Raw genomic sequence first — 16,669 nt, 5'->3', positions numbered from 1 at the left:
GGCCTGCTTTCCGGGTCCACTGGTGGAACCTCTTCTAACCGGTTCGGTAGATTTGACGAACCAGTTCTACCGAATAGGTGCGAACTGGTAGGAACCCACCTCTGTTGCTAATGTAAATTGAACATAAAACGAATGGTTAAGAGAGAAGCCTTACCTCTATAGGACTCTGAGTCAGAGGACTGAAAAGAAAAATACGAGGTTCTTGCACGTTTCCTGGATCCGCTGGGAACTAAAGGCAGAAAAACACAACACATGATAAGCAGCACTGGAAGTTTGCTTAGAACCGCCCTCTCTGATGGCATACGAACAATCGTTCCAGTTCAGCTCTGTTGTGCATGCGTGTACACCTCCCGCCAGCTGGTCTTCAGGTCTCTGCAATGCATGCGTGGGGGGTGGAGCGTGTGCAAGGGGGGGTTGTGCATGCATGAATGGGGGGCACATGCAGGGTATTGTGCGCACATGCACAGTGGGTGGGTCATGTGTATGGGTCGCGCAAGCATGCATGGGTGGCAGATCATGTGCGCGGGGGGTGCGCACATTGCATTTTGGGGCTTGCTTGCTGTTTGCTTGCTTTGGGCACTCCAACCGAAAAAGGTTAGTAATCACTGGCCTAGAAAGATTTCTAAACAAAAAGCACAATTACCGTTTTCCGTCTTGTGCACTGGATCTTCTGCAGGCCTCTGCAGACACAAAAAGAAAGGTTGGTTAAACCGTAAATGAAAAGTTGTAGATGTCAAGTTTAAAATTAAAATTAAAATAGCTAGGATGGACCTTCAGACTGTCAAGCTCCTTTTGCCAAGCCTGTCACTGATATCTTGACCCAGCACAATTAAACCAGTTTCCTAGGCAAGAAACAATTTGTTTATGTAAGTCTAATTATTGCAAAAAAGGGGGGAAGCCAAAGAAAGGAATTAGTTGGTGGCTCTCAGCATAAAGTTGCAAGTGCCTTTTTAGTGGCTCTAATCCATAGTTTTTTCTTCCTGCTTTTCCATGAAGACTTTGCACAACACTTGGTAGTCTTGAAGCTAAGCCATTGTTGAGCCTTTGCACAGTGTGGTTGTTGAATGTTTATATTCTATGTGACTGTCCATATCAATCAAAGTTTTTGAAAGTACACTGGAGATTATGCCAGATTCCCCTGTTCCTTAGATATATGAGCCACAGTGGCACAGTGGTTAGAGTGCAGTACTGCAGGCTACTTCTGCTGACTGCCGGCTGACTGCAATTTGGCAGTTCAAATCTCACCAGGCTCAAGCTTGACTTTGTCTTCCATCCTTCTGAAGTCAGTGAAATGAGGATCCAGATTGTTGGGGGCAATATGCTGACTCTGTAAACCGCTTAGAAAGGGCTGTAAAGCACTGTGAAGCAATATATGTCAAAGTGCTATTGCTATATAGGCTTCAACTCCCTTAATTCTTAGTTAGTAAGGCTAGACTGGAAGTTGAATTCCTATACATCTAGACGGTACTTCCTGTGGAAGACAATGCCACGATTTTTGGATGAAACCATATCTTCTCTTCTTGAGCCAAAAAGAACAACAGTTCACCATACCCACAACAAATTTCATTAATCTTATTGTTAATTTACATAATGATAATTATGAATATGTGTTTTCCATTCATACCAGGCATTCAGTGAAAACATCTTTCTGGCTGCACTATGAGAAACCCGAGAGTGTGATGTGAACTGGAAGTAGCTCAATTCAGACATTATTCTGAATTCAATTAAAGGAGAAAAAGCAATCAAACCTGCTATTCTAGGTGTGGTCTTATTAAGGCTTTATAGAGTGGTATTACTACTTCACGTGATATTGATCGAATCCCTCTGCTAATGCAATTTAGGATTGCATTGGCGTTTTTGGTTGCCGCTGCACACTGCTGGCTCATATTTAGCTGGTTGTCTCTTTCTACTAAACTTTATTGGATACATCATATCAGCACGAATCGAAGCAAAACCAACTCTAATTAATCCCCGTGGTTTTCGCCCAGTTAAAGAATCAATTTCTCCTCCCCTCATTAGTTTGTGTCGTATTGTCCAATTAGCAGTCCCAATATTGTTTTAGCAACAGTAGAACCTTTAGCCTTAGTAACCCAGATGGCTGAACGACCTTAGTTCCCACAGAACTTGGATTCTTGTGGTTGTCTGCTGTCTGGAACCAGCATTCCACAGGTGGCTCCCCTTCCCTCCCCTTTCAACCGTTGAAATCAGCACAATTTCACTTTGAAGTTGACACAGGCATTCAAATAAACTGGCAAACCCATTTCGCCCACCCTGTGGATCCATGTATACCAAGTAAATTATCTTAAACAAATGCAAGAAGGATGGGAGGAGTTTCAGCTCTTACCTTGCAAGGTCGTTCCTTCTTGAAGACAAACATGGGCTGCGCAATCACTGAACTATCTGGAAGTAGAACAGAAAATCCCAACGTGAAATCATGTGGACCAGTTTGTTGACTGCAGATTTCTATTTTTTTTTCTTTTTTTCTCTTGAAAAAAAGCAATTATACGGCCATCAAAATCACATTGTTTTTAAATCTGCAGGGGTCACCTTTTCTATTTAGGGACACCAATATAGCAATAGCGCCAGCACTTAGACTTAAAGGCAGCTTTACGGTGCTTTACAGCCCACTCTAAGTGGCTTACAGAGTCAGCCTATTGCCCCCAACAATCTGGGTCCTCATTTTTTTTATTAAAGTTTTTTAATTTTCCATTTTCATAACATGTAATCATGTAACATGTAATCACACATAGCCAACATCATATTGTATTATTAAATGTTTACATCAATTCATCTTACCAACAACTCCCAAAAACCAATTATTGGCTCTTCTGCTCTCCATACACCATATATGTACCTTGTCCATCACTTTCTTCTCCCTCTCTCTTTTCCTCCTTCCTACCTCCTTTCTTCCCTCTGTCGTCCTTCTCTTTTTTTAAAACTTATATACCGCTTCATAGGGCTTTCAGCCCTCTCTAAGCGGTTTACAGAGTCAGCATATTGCCCCCAACAATCCGGGTCCTCATTTTACCCACCTCGGAAGGATGGAAGGCTGAGTCAACCTTGAGCGGGTGAGATTTGAACAGCCGAACTGCAGAACTGCAGTCAGCTGAAGTAGCCTGCAGTGCTGCATTTAACCACTGCGCCACCTCGGCTCTTCTCTACTTCCCCTTCCTCTCTCCTTCTCCTCCCTCCCCTTACCACTTCTCATTTCTCTCCTCTTCTTCCCCTCCCCCTTGCCTTCTCTCCTATCCCTCTCTTCTTCCCTTTCCTTTCTCCTCTACTTCCCACTCTTCATCTCATTTACTTGGCGTATTTCAGCTTCTGAGCAAGCTCCTTTTTATGTTGATGGTATTTATAATTCTTTTTCAATATACATATTTAATTTTTCTCCTCCTTTTTAGTAGAAAAAAAAAGTGGTATAACAGAAAAGTATACATATATAGTTATTGTGCTTTTAACACCCCCCCTCCCAACCTAATTTTGGTCGAGCTGTAGACGTGGTTACATTTCCCAGCTATTCTCATCATTATCTTTATATAGTTGTACATCCTTTCATGCCCCCAATTTGTGATTCTGTCGTTTTATTACAATAGTTTCCCCTTGTAGGTATATTTCATGTTCCCTCTCCATTTTTCTATACCTTGGATTACATTACCCTTAATTATCTCTAGATAACAATCTTTGCTGTTCAGTGTTCATTACACTTCCCTTAATATATTATATAAAGTAACATGCGGTAAATATCTCACCTTGTTCATTATCTTAAAGGTTCTATATATGTCCATGTTTCATAGATTTTGACCCATGCTTAGTTGTCCTTCTATTGTCATATTCATGCAATTCACAACTCAATTTAATTTTCATGTCAAATAGGTAAATCACAAACTTCTGCTTTACAAGCTCCCCATATCAGTTTCATATTTATCCATATTCCATATATTTTAACTTTTATTTAGTTATCTTTCCATTATCTTGTTCAACCAGTTAGCGACTCCATTTTATTATCATATTTAGGAATAAAGCCCTTATTTAACTTTATATTTTCCCCATATAGTAGTTTCTAATTATCTGTTTTTTTCCTGATGAGTCTTTTGTCCCACTTCTCTGTTCCTATTTTCTCCCTTTTCTTTATTTTGACAGATACACTTGCTTCAAATTTCCCCAGGTGACCAAAAGAATAATTTATATTCCTCTTTGTTGGGGGATAACCTCCTGCTTCAATTTTCCTTATACCACTAACAGCCTCCAAGGTTGCTTTTGTCAGCTTTCTTTTCCCTTTTGTTGGGACACCTCCCCTTTTCACAATTTTCCCTACACCATTGCCAGGACCAAAGGAGTTTTTTAATCTGCTTTTTTATTTCCTTCCGCTTCTACCCTTTCAATGTCTTGCCCCCTTCTTCGAGTTCTTCTATAGCTATCTGCTTCTCTAAATTCAAAATTCTAATTAGGCTTGATTTTACATACATACATACATACATACATACATACATACACATATACACATACGTACGTACGTATATATTTAGTGTCACAACCCCTGGTAGGCCCAAATAGGAGGCATACTGCTTCCTTTCTCTGTCTATCGGCTCATCACAAGAGATCATCCAGACAGAAAGCCAATATTTTTACTGTTGCCTTTGTTACATTTGTGTTGTATTTGTGCTGATAAATAAATAAAGGGAGACTAGTAGAGATCTATTTCAAGCTATTTAGCTCTCGGGTATGGCTAGCTGATGAGAGCTAAAAAGCTTGAAATAGATCTCTACTAGTCTCCCTTTATTTATTTATCAGCACAAATACAATATATATATATATATATATATATATATATATATATATATATGTGTGTGTGTGTGTGTGTGTGTGTGTGTGTGTGTGTGTGTGTGTGTGTGTGTGTGTGTGTTTTATTTGTGCTGATAAATAAATAAAGGGAGACTAGTATAGATCTATTTCAAGCTATTTAGCTCTCATCAGCTAGCCATACCCTTACTGGGATTTGAACCTGGGCTATATGGCATACTAGGCACACACACACACACACACACACACACACATATATATATATATTAGTGTCACAACCCCTGGTAAGCCCCAATTATGGGAGGAAGCTAACTGCTTCCATCATCTGTCTATCAGCTCATCACAAGAGTCCATCACGACAGAAACCCAATATTTTTACTGTTGCCTTTGTTCAAATCCCAGTAAGGGTATGGCTAGCTGATGAGAGTTAAATAGCTTGAAATAGATCTATACTAGTCTCCCTTTATTTATTTATCAGCACAAATAATAAAAAAAAAACCACACACACACACACACACACACACACACACACACACACACACACACACACATATATATATATATATATATATATATATATATATATATATATATACATACATACATACATACATACATACATACATACATACATACATACATATACATATAGTCCGCAGCAAGAAAAAAGAAGAGAGAGGAGAAGAGAAAAAAAATCCTTCATAATTCCCAGGTCCGATACTTATTCTTTGCTTCAATCACTGCTCAAAATAAATCATTTATAATAAGTTTGTAATCAGCCAAAAGTTTTTCTCTGCCTCTGTTTTTCCAAATTCTGATTTATGGCAGTTGGTTAATTAAAACTTCCCGCACAGTCGAGGTTAGGTTGTCCGTTATCAGTAAGAGGACGTGCTTTTTTTTCTTGGTTATATTAGCTGGAAGAAATTCAAACAAAGTAAAAGTATTGACTTCTGTTTAAGATCCATCTATTTTGAAACCGGTGGAGAAGCTAATGCTACCTTAATCCTCTGCAGCAAGGGGAAAAAAAGAAGAGAGAGGAGAAGAGAAAAAAAAAAACTTCATAATTCCCAGATCCAATATTTATTCTTTGCTTCAATCACTGCTCAAAATAAACCACTTATAATAAGTTTGTAATCAGCCAAAAGTTTTTCTCTGCCTCTGCTTTTCCAAATCCAGTCAAGATTAAGTTGTCCATTATCAGTAAGAGGATGTGCTTTTTTTTCTTGGTTATATTAGCTGGAAGGAATTCAAACAACTTCTGTTTAAGATCCAAAGCCAATTTTAGAGTTTATAATTGGGTGGGTTTGTCACTTCTCTGCTTTCTATTCTTCTGTTCAAAAGTGTTTCAAAGAATGAACTTCGGGGAGAGGGGGCTGGTGTTACAACCCTCCACCTTCCTTTCTTTGGCGGAAAAAGTCCCGATCTGACCATCAGTATTATTTACATTCTCAAGATTTCTTTGCCTTTTCCAGATTTAATTTATAGTTGTGGGTTAGATAAATTATCTTACCAGGCCTATCATCTCTCCCGGTCTCCACCTGCTTCATTTGCTTGACAAAAAGGCAGCATCTTGTTAGCCATGATGACTGCCGCCCTGATGCCGATTCATCGGCAAATCTCTAATCCATGAGAGATCTGTTACTTCCCCCAGGGTCTGATGAGATGCTGCCCTTCTTCGTGCCCACCTCCAGTGGGGGTTCAGATTCAAAAGAATCTCAGAATTGGATTGTCAGACAGGGCTCATGTGAGACTCTTAAGAGCCCACACCCCTCACATCTGTCCAGCTGGAGAACTTTCTGTCAACTCTATCTGGGTCCTCATTTTATCAACCTCAGAAGGATGGAAGGCTGAGTCAACCTTGAGGTGGTGAGGTCCGATCCCTTGGCAGTCAGCAGATATTAGCCTGCAATACTACACTCTATCCACTGAACCACTAAACTTATTGAGCATGTAGAATTTTCTAAATAATTCAGATGATGTGTACAAAAATGCATATGTGAGTCAGCTACAGACTTCTAATTTGGGAAAATATGAAAACAGAATTCCGCTATGCTTTAGAACCTGAGAATATAGTTACTGCTGCTCCTGGATTCAGATTGCAAGTGTGTTCCACAGACAGACTGTGATTAGATACAATCAATTTTTATTATTACATGTAGTTTCTATATGTCAGGAAGTATTGCTATCGCAGATTAGGCAAAATCTATCCAATTTGTCCAATATAAGGTTTTTTTTGTTTAATTCATATCTTCCCTTTCCTCTAGTGCAGGAGTGTCAAACTAGCGGCCCCTGGGCCACACCCAGGCCACCCCAGCTCCATGAAGGGAAAAACATTGTGATACGTCACAAGATGACAACATGACGCCATGAGTTTGACACCCATACTCTAGTGCATGGGTGTCAAACTTGCAATGTTGTGGCATCGTGTGACCTATTGTGACTTTTTCCCCTTTGCTAAAGCAAAGGTGAGCATGGCCAGCGCGTGATGCGTCCGATCCACAGGCCACGACTTTGACACTCCTGCTCTAGTGAGTCATTGTCTTCTGCATTCCATTTTTCCACAAGACAACCCCATTGATTGAGTCAGGGGCATGCCCAAAGGCCCCTACCAAGATTTCATGGATGTGGGTTGACTGATTTGGGTTCTCCCTGGTCTTAGTCCAACAGCTTCACCTCTATACCAGTAAAGACAGCTCCCTCTTTCAGTGGAGACTAAAATATCCCGTGAACCATTGACTGGTCCTCTTGAAATCAAAGGATTATTCTTTGACATTTACTAGAAGTAATGTTAGTGTGAAAATCCAATAAAAATATATGTTAAATCATACACTATTTTAAAAATGCTGTTTGCTTGTACACAGGGGTTAATTTATAACAACATAATAAAATATTTATCACAACTTATTAATAATTATAGCCCTGAAGTGCAGAAAAAATGAGTAGAATTCTATTCCTTCAGGGAGCTATTGAAAACTGAACTGGACAGATCCGGGGGGAGGAGCCTGTCGCCGAGGAGGGTTCAACCGAGCTCCTCTCAGAGATCTGGTCTGTATATCTAAATAAGATCATAGATATCACCTCTTTTTGGCATAAAGGGGCAGGGAGTAGCTCTGTGTGCTAGGGTCTATTCGTAATTCACAGCCTTTCTCTTTTTTTTTGGCTGTGGACAGAGATTAGATCCAGCGTGAGCGGAACTTTTATCTCCAGCCAGTTCTTCTCAGCTGCCTTTTTTTTGCAGCCCTAGACAGGCGACCCCCCCCCCCCAGGACAAAGCAAAGTTGTTTGAAGCTAAGATTAATACGGGCGGGTCCCACCCCTGTGAGATTTATGCTTTTATTACTATCGTAAATACCAGCACCATTTGTCTTAGAGGCTTCTTTGTTTAAACGGACTTCAAAATGGCGATTTCTCTCCGTTGGTGACTGATAGGGGATGTACGTAGCCGGTTCTACCTTCCTGCAGACTGCTCCTTAACAAAATATTTTTTTTTTGTTTTTTTGGAAACAGAGGGGAGCGAAAGCGCTGTTTATTTGTTTATTTATAATGGCACCCAGGTCAAAATCGAAGCGTCTCTCTACAAATGTGCCTAAAGAATCTGTGAATGAACTTAAAGAATTTACACTGGCATCGCAGCCCTTGTCTCCTACGCCCTCTACTGGAGAATTCTTAACACAGGATTTTTTTTTTCAAATGTTTAATGATTTTAAACAAGAAATTAAGGAATTTGTATTGGAGCTATATGGTGATTTAAAGTCTAAAATTGACCAAATGAAGGCGAATACGTTTGCAGCCGTGTCTGCCCTGTCAGATTATACCGCTGAAATAGAGAATAAATTAGAAAGTTTGGAAGAGGCTAATTCTAATTTGACTACTAATATTCAAATATTACAACAAAAAATTAGAGACACTCAAGAACAGCTCGTTATGATAAACTTTAATAAGAAGGCATTCGCAATAAGAGTCAGAGGATTCCGCGAAAAGGAGTGAGAGAATCTGAAACAGACCTTTGTTGAAGCCCTCAGCCATGCGGTGGGAAGCCCGGGACTTAACTTTGATTGGCAGATTCGGAAAATTTATCGCCAGAATTCGTTGGTAGTGGAACAGCGACAGCTCCCGAGGGACATAATTATATATTTCTCCACAAAAGAATCCAGAAACGCGATCATGCAAAAATTTTACAATAATAGTTTGAGAGTTGATGGCCAGAACTTGATTGTCTTCAAAGAAATACCTTTCCAGATGTTAAAGGCAAGAAGGGACTATACCTTTTTAACTAAAGAGCTTAGAAATCATCAGATTCAATATAAATGGGAGGCCCCAGCCGGCATTACGGTCACATTTGAGAATCAAAGACTTCGTCTCAACTCTGTTTCGGAGGCTCGAGATTTCTATTACAAGACTTTGAAGGCGGGACTTCCTGATTCACTTGGAAAAGAGGAGAGACAAGCCGAAGGAGAAGGCAAGCAACAGACCACATGGCTGCAAGATGGAGGGGGTAGCTCCCCCTCCCTCGGAGAAGCAGAAAAGCGGAGTTTGAGGATTTAGACATTCTAAAATATTCACTAAAGTTGTGGATTGAATGGGGGTTTGCGACCTCTCTCCGGCAGAAAAAGCGGAATTTATTGGTGGGGTGATATTGAATGTATATATGTAAAATGCATGCAGAATGATTTACGCTGTTTAAATCTTGTTAGAAGGGAAAGTTTGAAGAGATTATTTTAAAATAGAAGGTAAACTGATTCTTGCTGAAACTATTATTTGAATATGTGGAATGATTTATGCTATTTAATTTTTATTAGAAGGGAAAGCTTGGTGAAATTATTTTGAGCTAGATTTTAAACTAATGTTTGCATAAATTTGATAGTGGCAAATATTTGAGAAGCAAGGGATGAGGGTAAAATGCATGCGGAATGATTTACGTATATTGGTGGGGTGATACTGAATGTATATACTGAATGATTTACGTTGTTTAAATCCTATTAGAAGGGAAAGCTGGTCGGGATCATTTCAAGATAGAATGCAAACTGATTTTTGTGTAAAGTAATACTTGATCCACGCTGCTTAAATTTTACTAAGAAGGGAAAGTTTGGTCAGATTATTTTGAATTATTGTTTGAAATTAAGGTTAAGAAAGGGAAAGTTTGATTATTCTTCTGTAAAGTAATATTTGAATATGTGGAATGATCCACGCTGCTTAAATTTTACTAGAAGGGATTATGTTTGAGTTAGATTGTATATTGATGTCTATACAAATTTGGATAAATGTTTATCTGAATACAAGGTTAAGGAAGAGGAATGGGAGAGTCTACAGGAGGTCGGGGTAAATAACAAAGAAGCAAGAGACGAGAATAAAATATAGATAGAATGACTTATACTATTTAAGCATAGATAAAGATGGGGGGCTGAGCTTAACACAAAGAGTTTCTTTTTTTTTTCTTTTTCTTTTTTCTTTGTTCTTTTCTTTTTTTTCTTTTTTTTTGGTTTTTTTTCCCTTTAATATATTACTTTTATTTTTAATCCATACGAACATAAGATACTTTAGATAGAAGGCAGTGCCAGGTGTGGGCCCTGGGAAGTCGGGAGGAGTAGGGATGGGGATTTATGGGGGGTGGGTGGGTGGGTGTTAACATAGTCGCAATAAGAACAAGAATGCACTTATATACGGTTGTTCTTTTTTTTTCCTTTTTTTCTCTTTTCTTTTTTTATATTTTTTTTTCCCTTGGTTTATTTTACTTTTTATCAGATTATAATAAACAACACTTGAATAAAGGAATACACCAAGGAGGGAGGTAGAGGGAAAGAGGAGGGAGGAGTAAGGAAGGAGTAAGGGGAATGCAAGGATGGCATGTTGGGAGTAAGGGGAGAAGGAAGGTTTGAGGGGAAAGGGAAGTAGGAGGGGAGCGTTAGAGGGAGGAAAGGAAAGTTGGAGAGGGTAGATGGGGTGTATGGAGGATGGAAGTGTCAGGTGGGGTTGTGAATGATGAGTTGTGTTTTCTTTTTTATTTTTTTTATTTTTTTTTATATTCTTTTTTTCTTTTATAGCAAATACCCTGTATATAAGTGATTGTAAAATGGAATGTGAAAATGAATAAAATAGATTTAAAAAAAAAAAAGAAAACTGAACTGCATATTTAAAGAAAAACAGATTAACATAGCTCACAAAGCTATAATTTGAGTCCAGTTTGAATCATCCCTCAAGCCTTGAATAACACATCTGAGTACACCTCAAGGAAAACATATGAACATATTAACTGATTCACCACACTTACATTTAAGATATTTATAGATAGTTTGGGCTATCTATAAACTAATAAATTGGTAGATTTATTAATGCTAGAATATCCTGAAACTGTTTCCAAGTTTAAAACTGGCACTTTACAGGATGTCCTTTGTATGTGAATGTGTGTGTGTATGTGTGTGTGTGTGTGTGTAAAATGTATGTGTGTGTATATATATATATATGTGTGTGTGTGTGTGTGTGTGTGTGTTTGCGTGTGTATGCATGTACGTATGTATATATAATAGATACATACATATGTACACATACACACCCCTCGCACATATGTGCTAGTCATTCCTGACTCTAGGGGGCGGTGCTCATCTCTGTTTCAAAGCCGAAGAGCCAGCACTGTCTGAAGACATCTCTCTGGTCATGTGGCCCTCATGACTAAACACCGAAGGTGCACAGAACACTGTTACCTTCCCACCAAAGGTAGTCGCTTATTTTTCTACTTGCATTTTTACATGCTTTCAAACTGCTAAGTTGACAGAAGCTGGGACAAGTAACGGCAGCTCACTCGGTTAGATGGCACTAGGGATTAGAACCACTGAACTGCCAACCCAGAGGTGGAATTTAGCAGGTTCTGACCAGTTCTGGAAATTTTCAATAATTGGGAGAACCAGTAAATACTACCTCTGACTGGCCCCTCCTTCATCTATTCTCTGCCTTCCGAGTCCCAGCTGATCGGAAGGAAATGGGGATTTTGCAATAATCTTCCCCCGGAGTGGGGAGGGAATGGAGATTTTACAGTATCCTTCCCCTGCCACGCCCACCATGCCATGCCCATAAGCCATGCCCACAGAACCAGCTGTAAAATATTTTGAATCCAACCACTGTGCCAACCTTTCTGATCGACAAGCTCAGCGTCTTAGCCATTGAGCTACTGCATCTGTATCTCTCTCTCTCCCCCTCCCTCCCTCCCTCCCTCCATCCATCCATCCATCCATTCATCCATGAATGTACATACCTTCCAATACTTTAAAAATATCATAATTACATATCGTATACTATACAAATATTTGGGTAAAATGTATAAAACTGGTGGAATAATCCTAAAAAAAGAATTACATAAGGGAGGAAATTGTTGGGCTTTCTGTCATTGTATCAATCAAAAGTATGACACTTTTCTACGTGATTACAGATGAAAGATAGCAATTTCTGAGGGAAAAACCACATCATTTCCCTCAAATGTTGTATCTGGAAGCATCTTTAGTATCAGAAGCTGCATGTTTTATCAATTTTCAACTCAATACAGGATCTCTGGAAGAGCACCTCTGGAATATAAAAATCCAATACTATTTCCAGGCCTCTAGTGAAGGAGAAACAGTCGCGCCATATTGGCAACCTGATCCCCTAGCTGACTATTCATGTAATCAGAGAATTTTTCCTGAACTGCAATTTGAATTTTCTTCCTTGTAATTTTAATCCCATGGTTCAAATCCTGCCCTCTTAGAGCAATAGAGATTAAGTGCATTCCTGCTTCTCAGGAACAGCCCTTTAGATATTTACATAACAGAACAGAGTTGGAAGGGACTGTGGAGGTCTTCTAGTCCAACCTACTGCTCCTGCAGGAGACCCTGTACCAATGGCATTCCAGATGAGTGGCTGTCCAATCTTTTTTTAAAAGCCTCCAGTGATGAAGCACTCACAGCTTCTGAAAGCGAGCTGTTTCACTGGTTAATTGTCCACCTTGTTAGGATGTTTCTCCTTAGTTCCAAGTTGCTTCTCTCCTTGATTAGTTTCCTTCCCTTGTTTCCGCTCTTGCCTTCTGGTGCTTTGGGAAATAGGTTGATATATCTCCATTTTACATCTCCGTTCAGTCACGTTTTTTTTTTGCAAGCTAAATGTACTTAGATCCTTTAACTGTCTTTTACAGAGGATTTCTAGGATCCTTCCCCATTTTAGCAAACCTCATCCTAATTTGCTCCATTGCCTCTTTCGAACTGATTTATAAATGTAGTTACAAGGTTTAAACATTGGTTGTACGATTGAATATAATTTTTCTATTAGTGTAATTCTAATGCCATTCTAATTCTAATTATGTTTCAGCACAGTGAGGAAGATGAGTAGGGATGAGTAAGCTCTGTGCTGGCTTTTGAACAAGTCTAAACAGCAATGGGATAGAGTGGGTTAGTGATTATGATGTTGGGCTGGAATTAGAATAATGCAGGCTGAAATCCACACTCAGATAGAACATCTACCTGGATAGTTTGGTGCTTATTACCATGTTTCCCCCAAAATAAGACAGGGTCTTATTTTCTTTTGATTCCCTCATAAGGCTTGGCCATAAGGCTTGACCTTATTTTCAGGGAGGTCTTATTATTTTTGAGGTGCAGGAGGGGCGAGCGTGGTCAGCTCATGGCTGCTGCTGTGTTGCAATATTTTTGGGAGGGCTTATTTTCAGGGGAGGGGTTATTTTAGCACATGCACTCAAAAGCCTGATTGGGCTTATTATCCGGGGACGTTTTATTTTGAGGGAAATAGGGTATGTCTCAGCCTAACTTCCCTTGCAGAATCATTGTTGTGGGAATAAAAGTGGAGAAGAAGAATGATCTTGAGCCTATGAAAAAAAGAAAAGCAGGATAGGAGGAGGAAGGAGGCAAGAGAAAATATTTTGAAAAACAATACCTCCGACTCAGTGTGATCAGATATTGATAAATCACTGTGTACCAAAGCTTCAAGGCCACTGAAAGTTGGCAAGAGTCAAGCATTTTTCTATACCAAAATTAGAAGCAATTTTTTTTAAATAGCTGAAGCTCTGAGTTGGGAGGAACTGAGGCTGTGTCCGTGATTGGTTGAATTCTGAATGGCAGTGAACATGAGGGGACATCACTGTGTTATATTAAAGAACAACAGACTGATTCAGATTCACAGATTAGCAGAGTTGGAAGAGACCTTGCAGGTCATCTAGTCCAACCTCCTGCCCAAGCAGGAGACCTACATCTGCCTCTACCTAGGATCGAACTCACAATTTCCTGATTGTGAGGCAAGAGCTCCACCTATTCCTTTGGTCAAAGTGGTTAGGAGTTGTTGTTCAATAAATCTGGACCAACCCATTGACTAAATGGGTCTATACTGGCAGTAGCTCACTAGGCTAATTGCCTCGTCAAGTGATGTTCAAATTTTGCACTGCCTGTACAACTCCCTAAAAATAAATAAACAAACAAGCACACACACACACACACACACACACATACATACATACAGATTATTGTTGTTGTCATTAAAGTTGGCCATGAAATAAATGTGCCACTTTTAATAAATAAATACTGTATTTTTCGGAGTATAAGACACACCGGAGTATAAGACACACCAAGGTTTTGAAGAGGCATTTTTTTTAAAAAGTAGGTAGGTAGATAGAGGGATAGAGAAGGAGAGAGAAAGAAATACAGTAAGTAGGTCGGGAGAGAGAGAGAGTAGGTAAGTAGGTAGGTAGGTAGTGGGATAGACATAGAGAAAAATACAGTAGGTAGGAAGGGAGAGAGAGAGAGTAGGTAGGTAGGTAGGTAGGTAGGTAGGTAGGTAGGTAGGTAAGTAGGTAGGTAGGTAGGTAGGTAGGTAGGTAGGTAGGGGGATAGACAGAGAGAGAAATACAGTAGGTAGGGAGGGAGAGAGAGAGTAGGTAGGTAAGTAGGTAGATAGAGGGATAGACAGAGTAATACAGTAGGTAGGTAGGGAGAGAGAGAGTAGGTAGGTAGGTAGGGAGAGGGAGAGGGAGAGGGAGAGGGAGAAAGAAATGCAGTAGGTAGGTAGGGAGAGAGAGAGAGTAGGTAGGTAGGTAGATAGAGGGATAGAGAAAGAGAGAAATACAGTAGGTACAGGTAGGGAGCGAGAGAGAGAGTAGGTAGGTAGATGTTTCCAGTGTATTTATCCATGTGCTGGAGAAGGAAATCAACCTACAGCACCTAAGACTTGTTTCTACTGGCACAGCACTTGATAAATCTAATTCTCATCAATCACTCTAACTAAAGAACTTTCCGAAAGGAAAAAAAAACTTTTTGCACTCTACAAACCTCCCCAAAACAGCCTGTTTTTTGCAAAAACGGGCCCATTTTTTCAAATGAAAGACATGAATAGCCCTGGGAGGGGCTTGCAGAGTGCTCCTGGAAGGGTGTAGGGCAAAAGTGGGTAAAAAACAGCCCATTTTTCATGAAAACGGTCCCTTGCATGCATAGACTTATGGAGGCTTATAGAGTGCTGTTGGAGGGCAAAAACTGCCCATTTTTTGCTCATTTCTGCCCTCCCCAGCCCCCAGGAGCTCTCTGAAAGCCTTCGTAAGAGTATGCACAGCTATTTTTGGGAGGGCTTTGGGAGGCAAAAAAAAAATGCTGTATTCAATGTATAAGACGCACCCAGATTTTCAGCCTCTTTTTTGAGGAAAAAATGTGCGTCTTATACTTGGAAAATACAATACATGTTAATCTCCATATCAGAGAAATCCTCAAATTTTGCTGCATAGTTTGTACAGATAAAATCAGAATGTTAGATGGGGGTTCCCACATTTCCTATGCAAATCTGATTGGGTTTTTAAAAATTGTGACTTCCCAAATTATTTGCAACTCCTCCAAATTGCTTGCAACATCTCATCATTTGAGAACCTTCAGGACGAACAAAGTCTCCCATTAAAAGTGGATCAATATTTCCATAATACTTTTGATATAGATATGGGTAGCCAGAATTCCATCCATCTTTTATCATGTAGGAAGATTCCAGATACCGGGGGGGGGGGGGAATCATAAGAAAACCACCTTCATCAGAGAAATGTGCATAACATGTTCCTCCCTTTTACTAAGCAATGCATGGGAACATGTCTTTCCTACAAATATCCATTTTTTCCAACAATTTTCTCTGCTGTCAGCCTCCTTTCTCATTTTGAAGCAAAGGGGAAGGGGGAAAAATTACTAGACCAGGAAGAATTTGGAAAGAGTATCACTACTGGTGATGAAATTGTTTATTTCAGTTCCCATGGATTCCTGTCATTCCAAGTGTACGTACTGCCCCTCTGCATCAGTTTGAAAAGCAAAAATATTTAAAATAGTTTTTTACATACTTTCTTGCACGTTTTTCCTTATCCATATAACTTGGCTACAGACATGTCTTTTGGACAGCGGTGTCAGTGGTGGGTTCTCACCAGTTTAGACCGGTTCAGCTGAGCTGGTAATGGTTTGGCCGCCTGGGTCACTGGAACTCACAGCGACTCAGGCCTGCCATGCCCCTGAACCAGTTCTCCGGGTGGTACTGTAGGCACCATCATCTTGTTTTTTGCTTCTCTCCATGCGCAGAGCAATTTTTATTGCACTGTGTGTGTGCACATGACGCGGCCGTCAGCAAACCAGCAGTAGTGATTGCCAGAACCCACCCCTGAGTGGTGTTCCCTTAATGTAATATGTCACAATATTCTCAATTAGATATCAATGATTGGGAAATATGAGTTTGGGACAAAATTAATTCAGAAGTCCAAACAAGAAATGCCTTAATGTGTGTGAACAGCAAGTGTTTCTCCTCTGTTAACTCTTTCAGCCTTTTAGCAGCACTATTAGAAAAATAGGGACGTCAGAAATTCTATTCTATTCCATTCCATTCCATTCCA

At 39.8% G+C, this 16,669-nt stretch overlaps 1 protein-coding gene across 1 annotated transcript in view; it reads right to left on the bottom strand.

The window, feature by feature from the left end:
- The window catches only part of RANBP3L (RAN binding protein 3 like), a 61,166-nt gene that overhangs the window by 29,484 nt on the left and 15,013 nt on the right, over positions 1-16,669 (bottom strand). The window contains exons 2-4 of the mRNA XM_032213894.1: positions 2,345-2,400; positions 644-680; positions 155-229 (exon numbers count right to left, since the gene is read on the bottom strand). Coding sequence (XP_032069785.1) covers positions 155-229; positions 644-680; positions 2,345-2,400 — 168 coding nt within the window. The remainder of the gene's footprint in view (positions 1-154; positions 230-643; positions 681-2,344; positions 2,401-16,669) is intronic.

This window comes from Thamnophis elegans, chromosome 3 (assembly GCF_009769535.1).
Source record: "Thamnophis elegans isolate rThaEle1 chromosome 3, rThaEle1.pri, whole genome shotgun sequence".
In the NCBI taxonomy this organism is placed as follows: domain Eukaryota; kingdom Metazoa; phylum Chordata; class Lepidosauria; order Squamata; family Colubridae; genus Thamnophis; species Thamnophis elegans.
The sequence above is the reverse complement of the archived record's forward strand: the minus strand, read 5'-3'. Positions and strand labels throughout refer to the sequence as shown.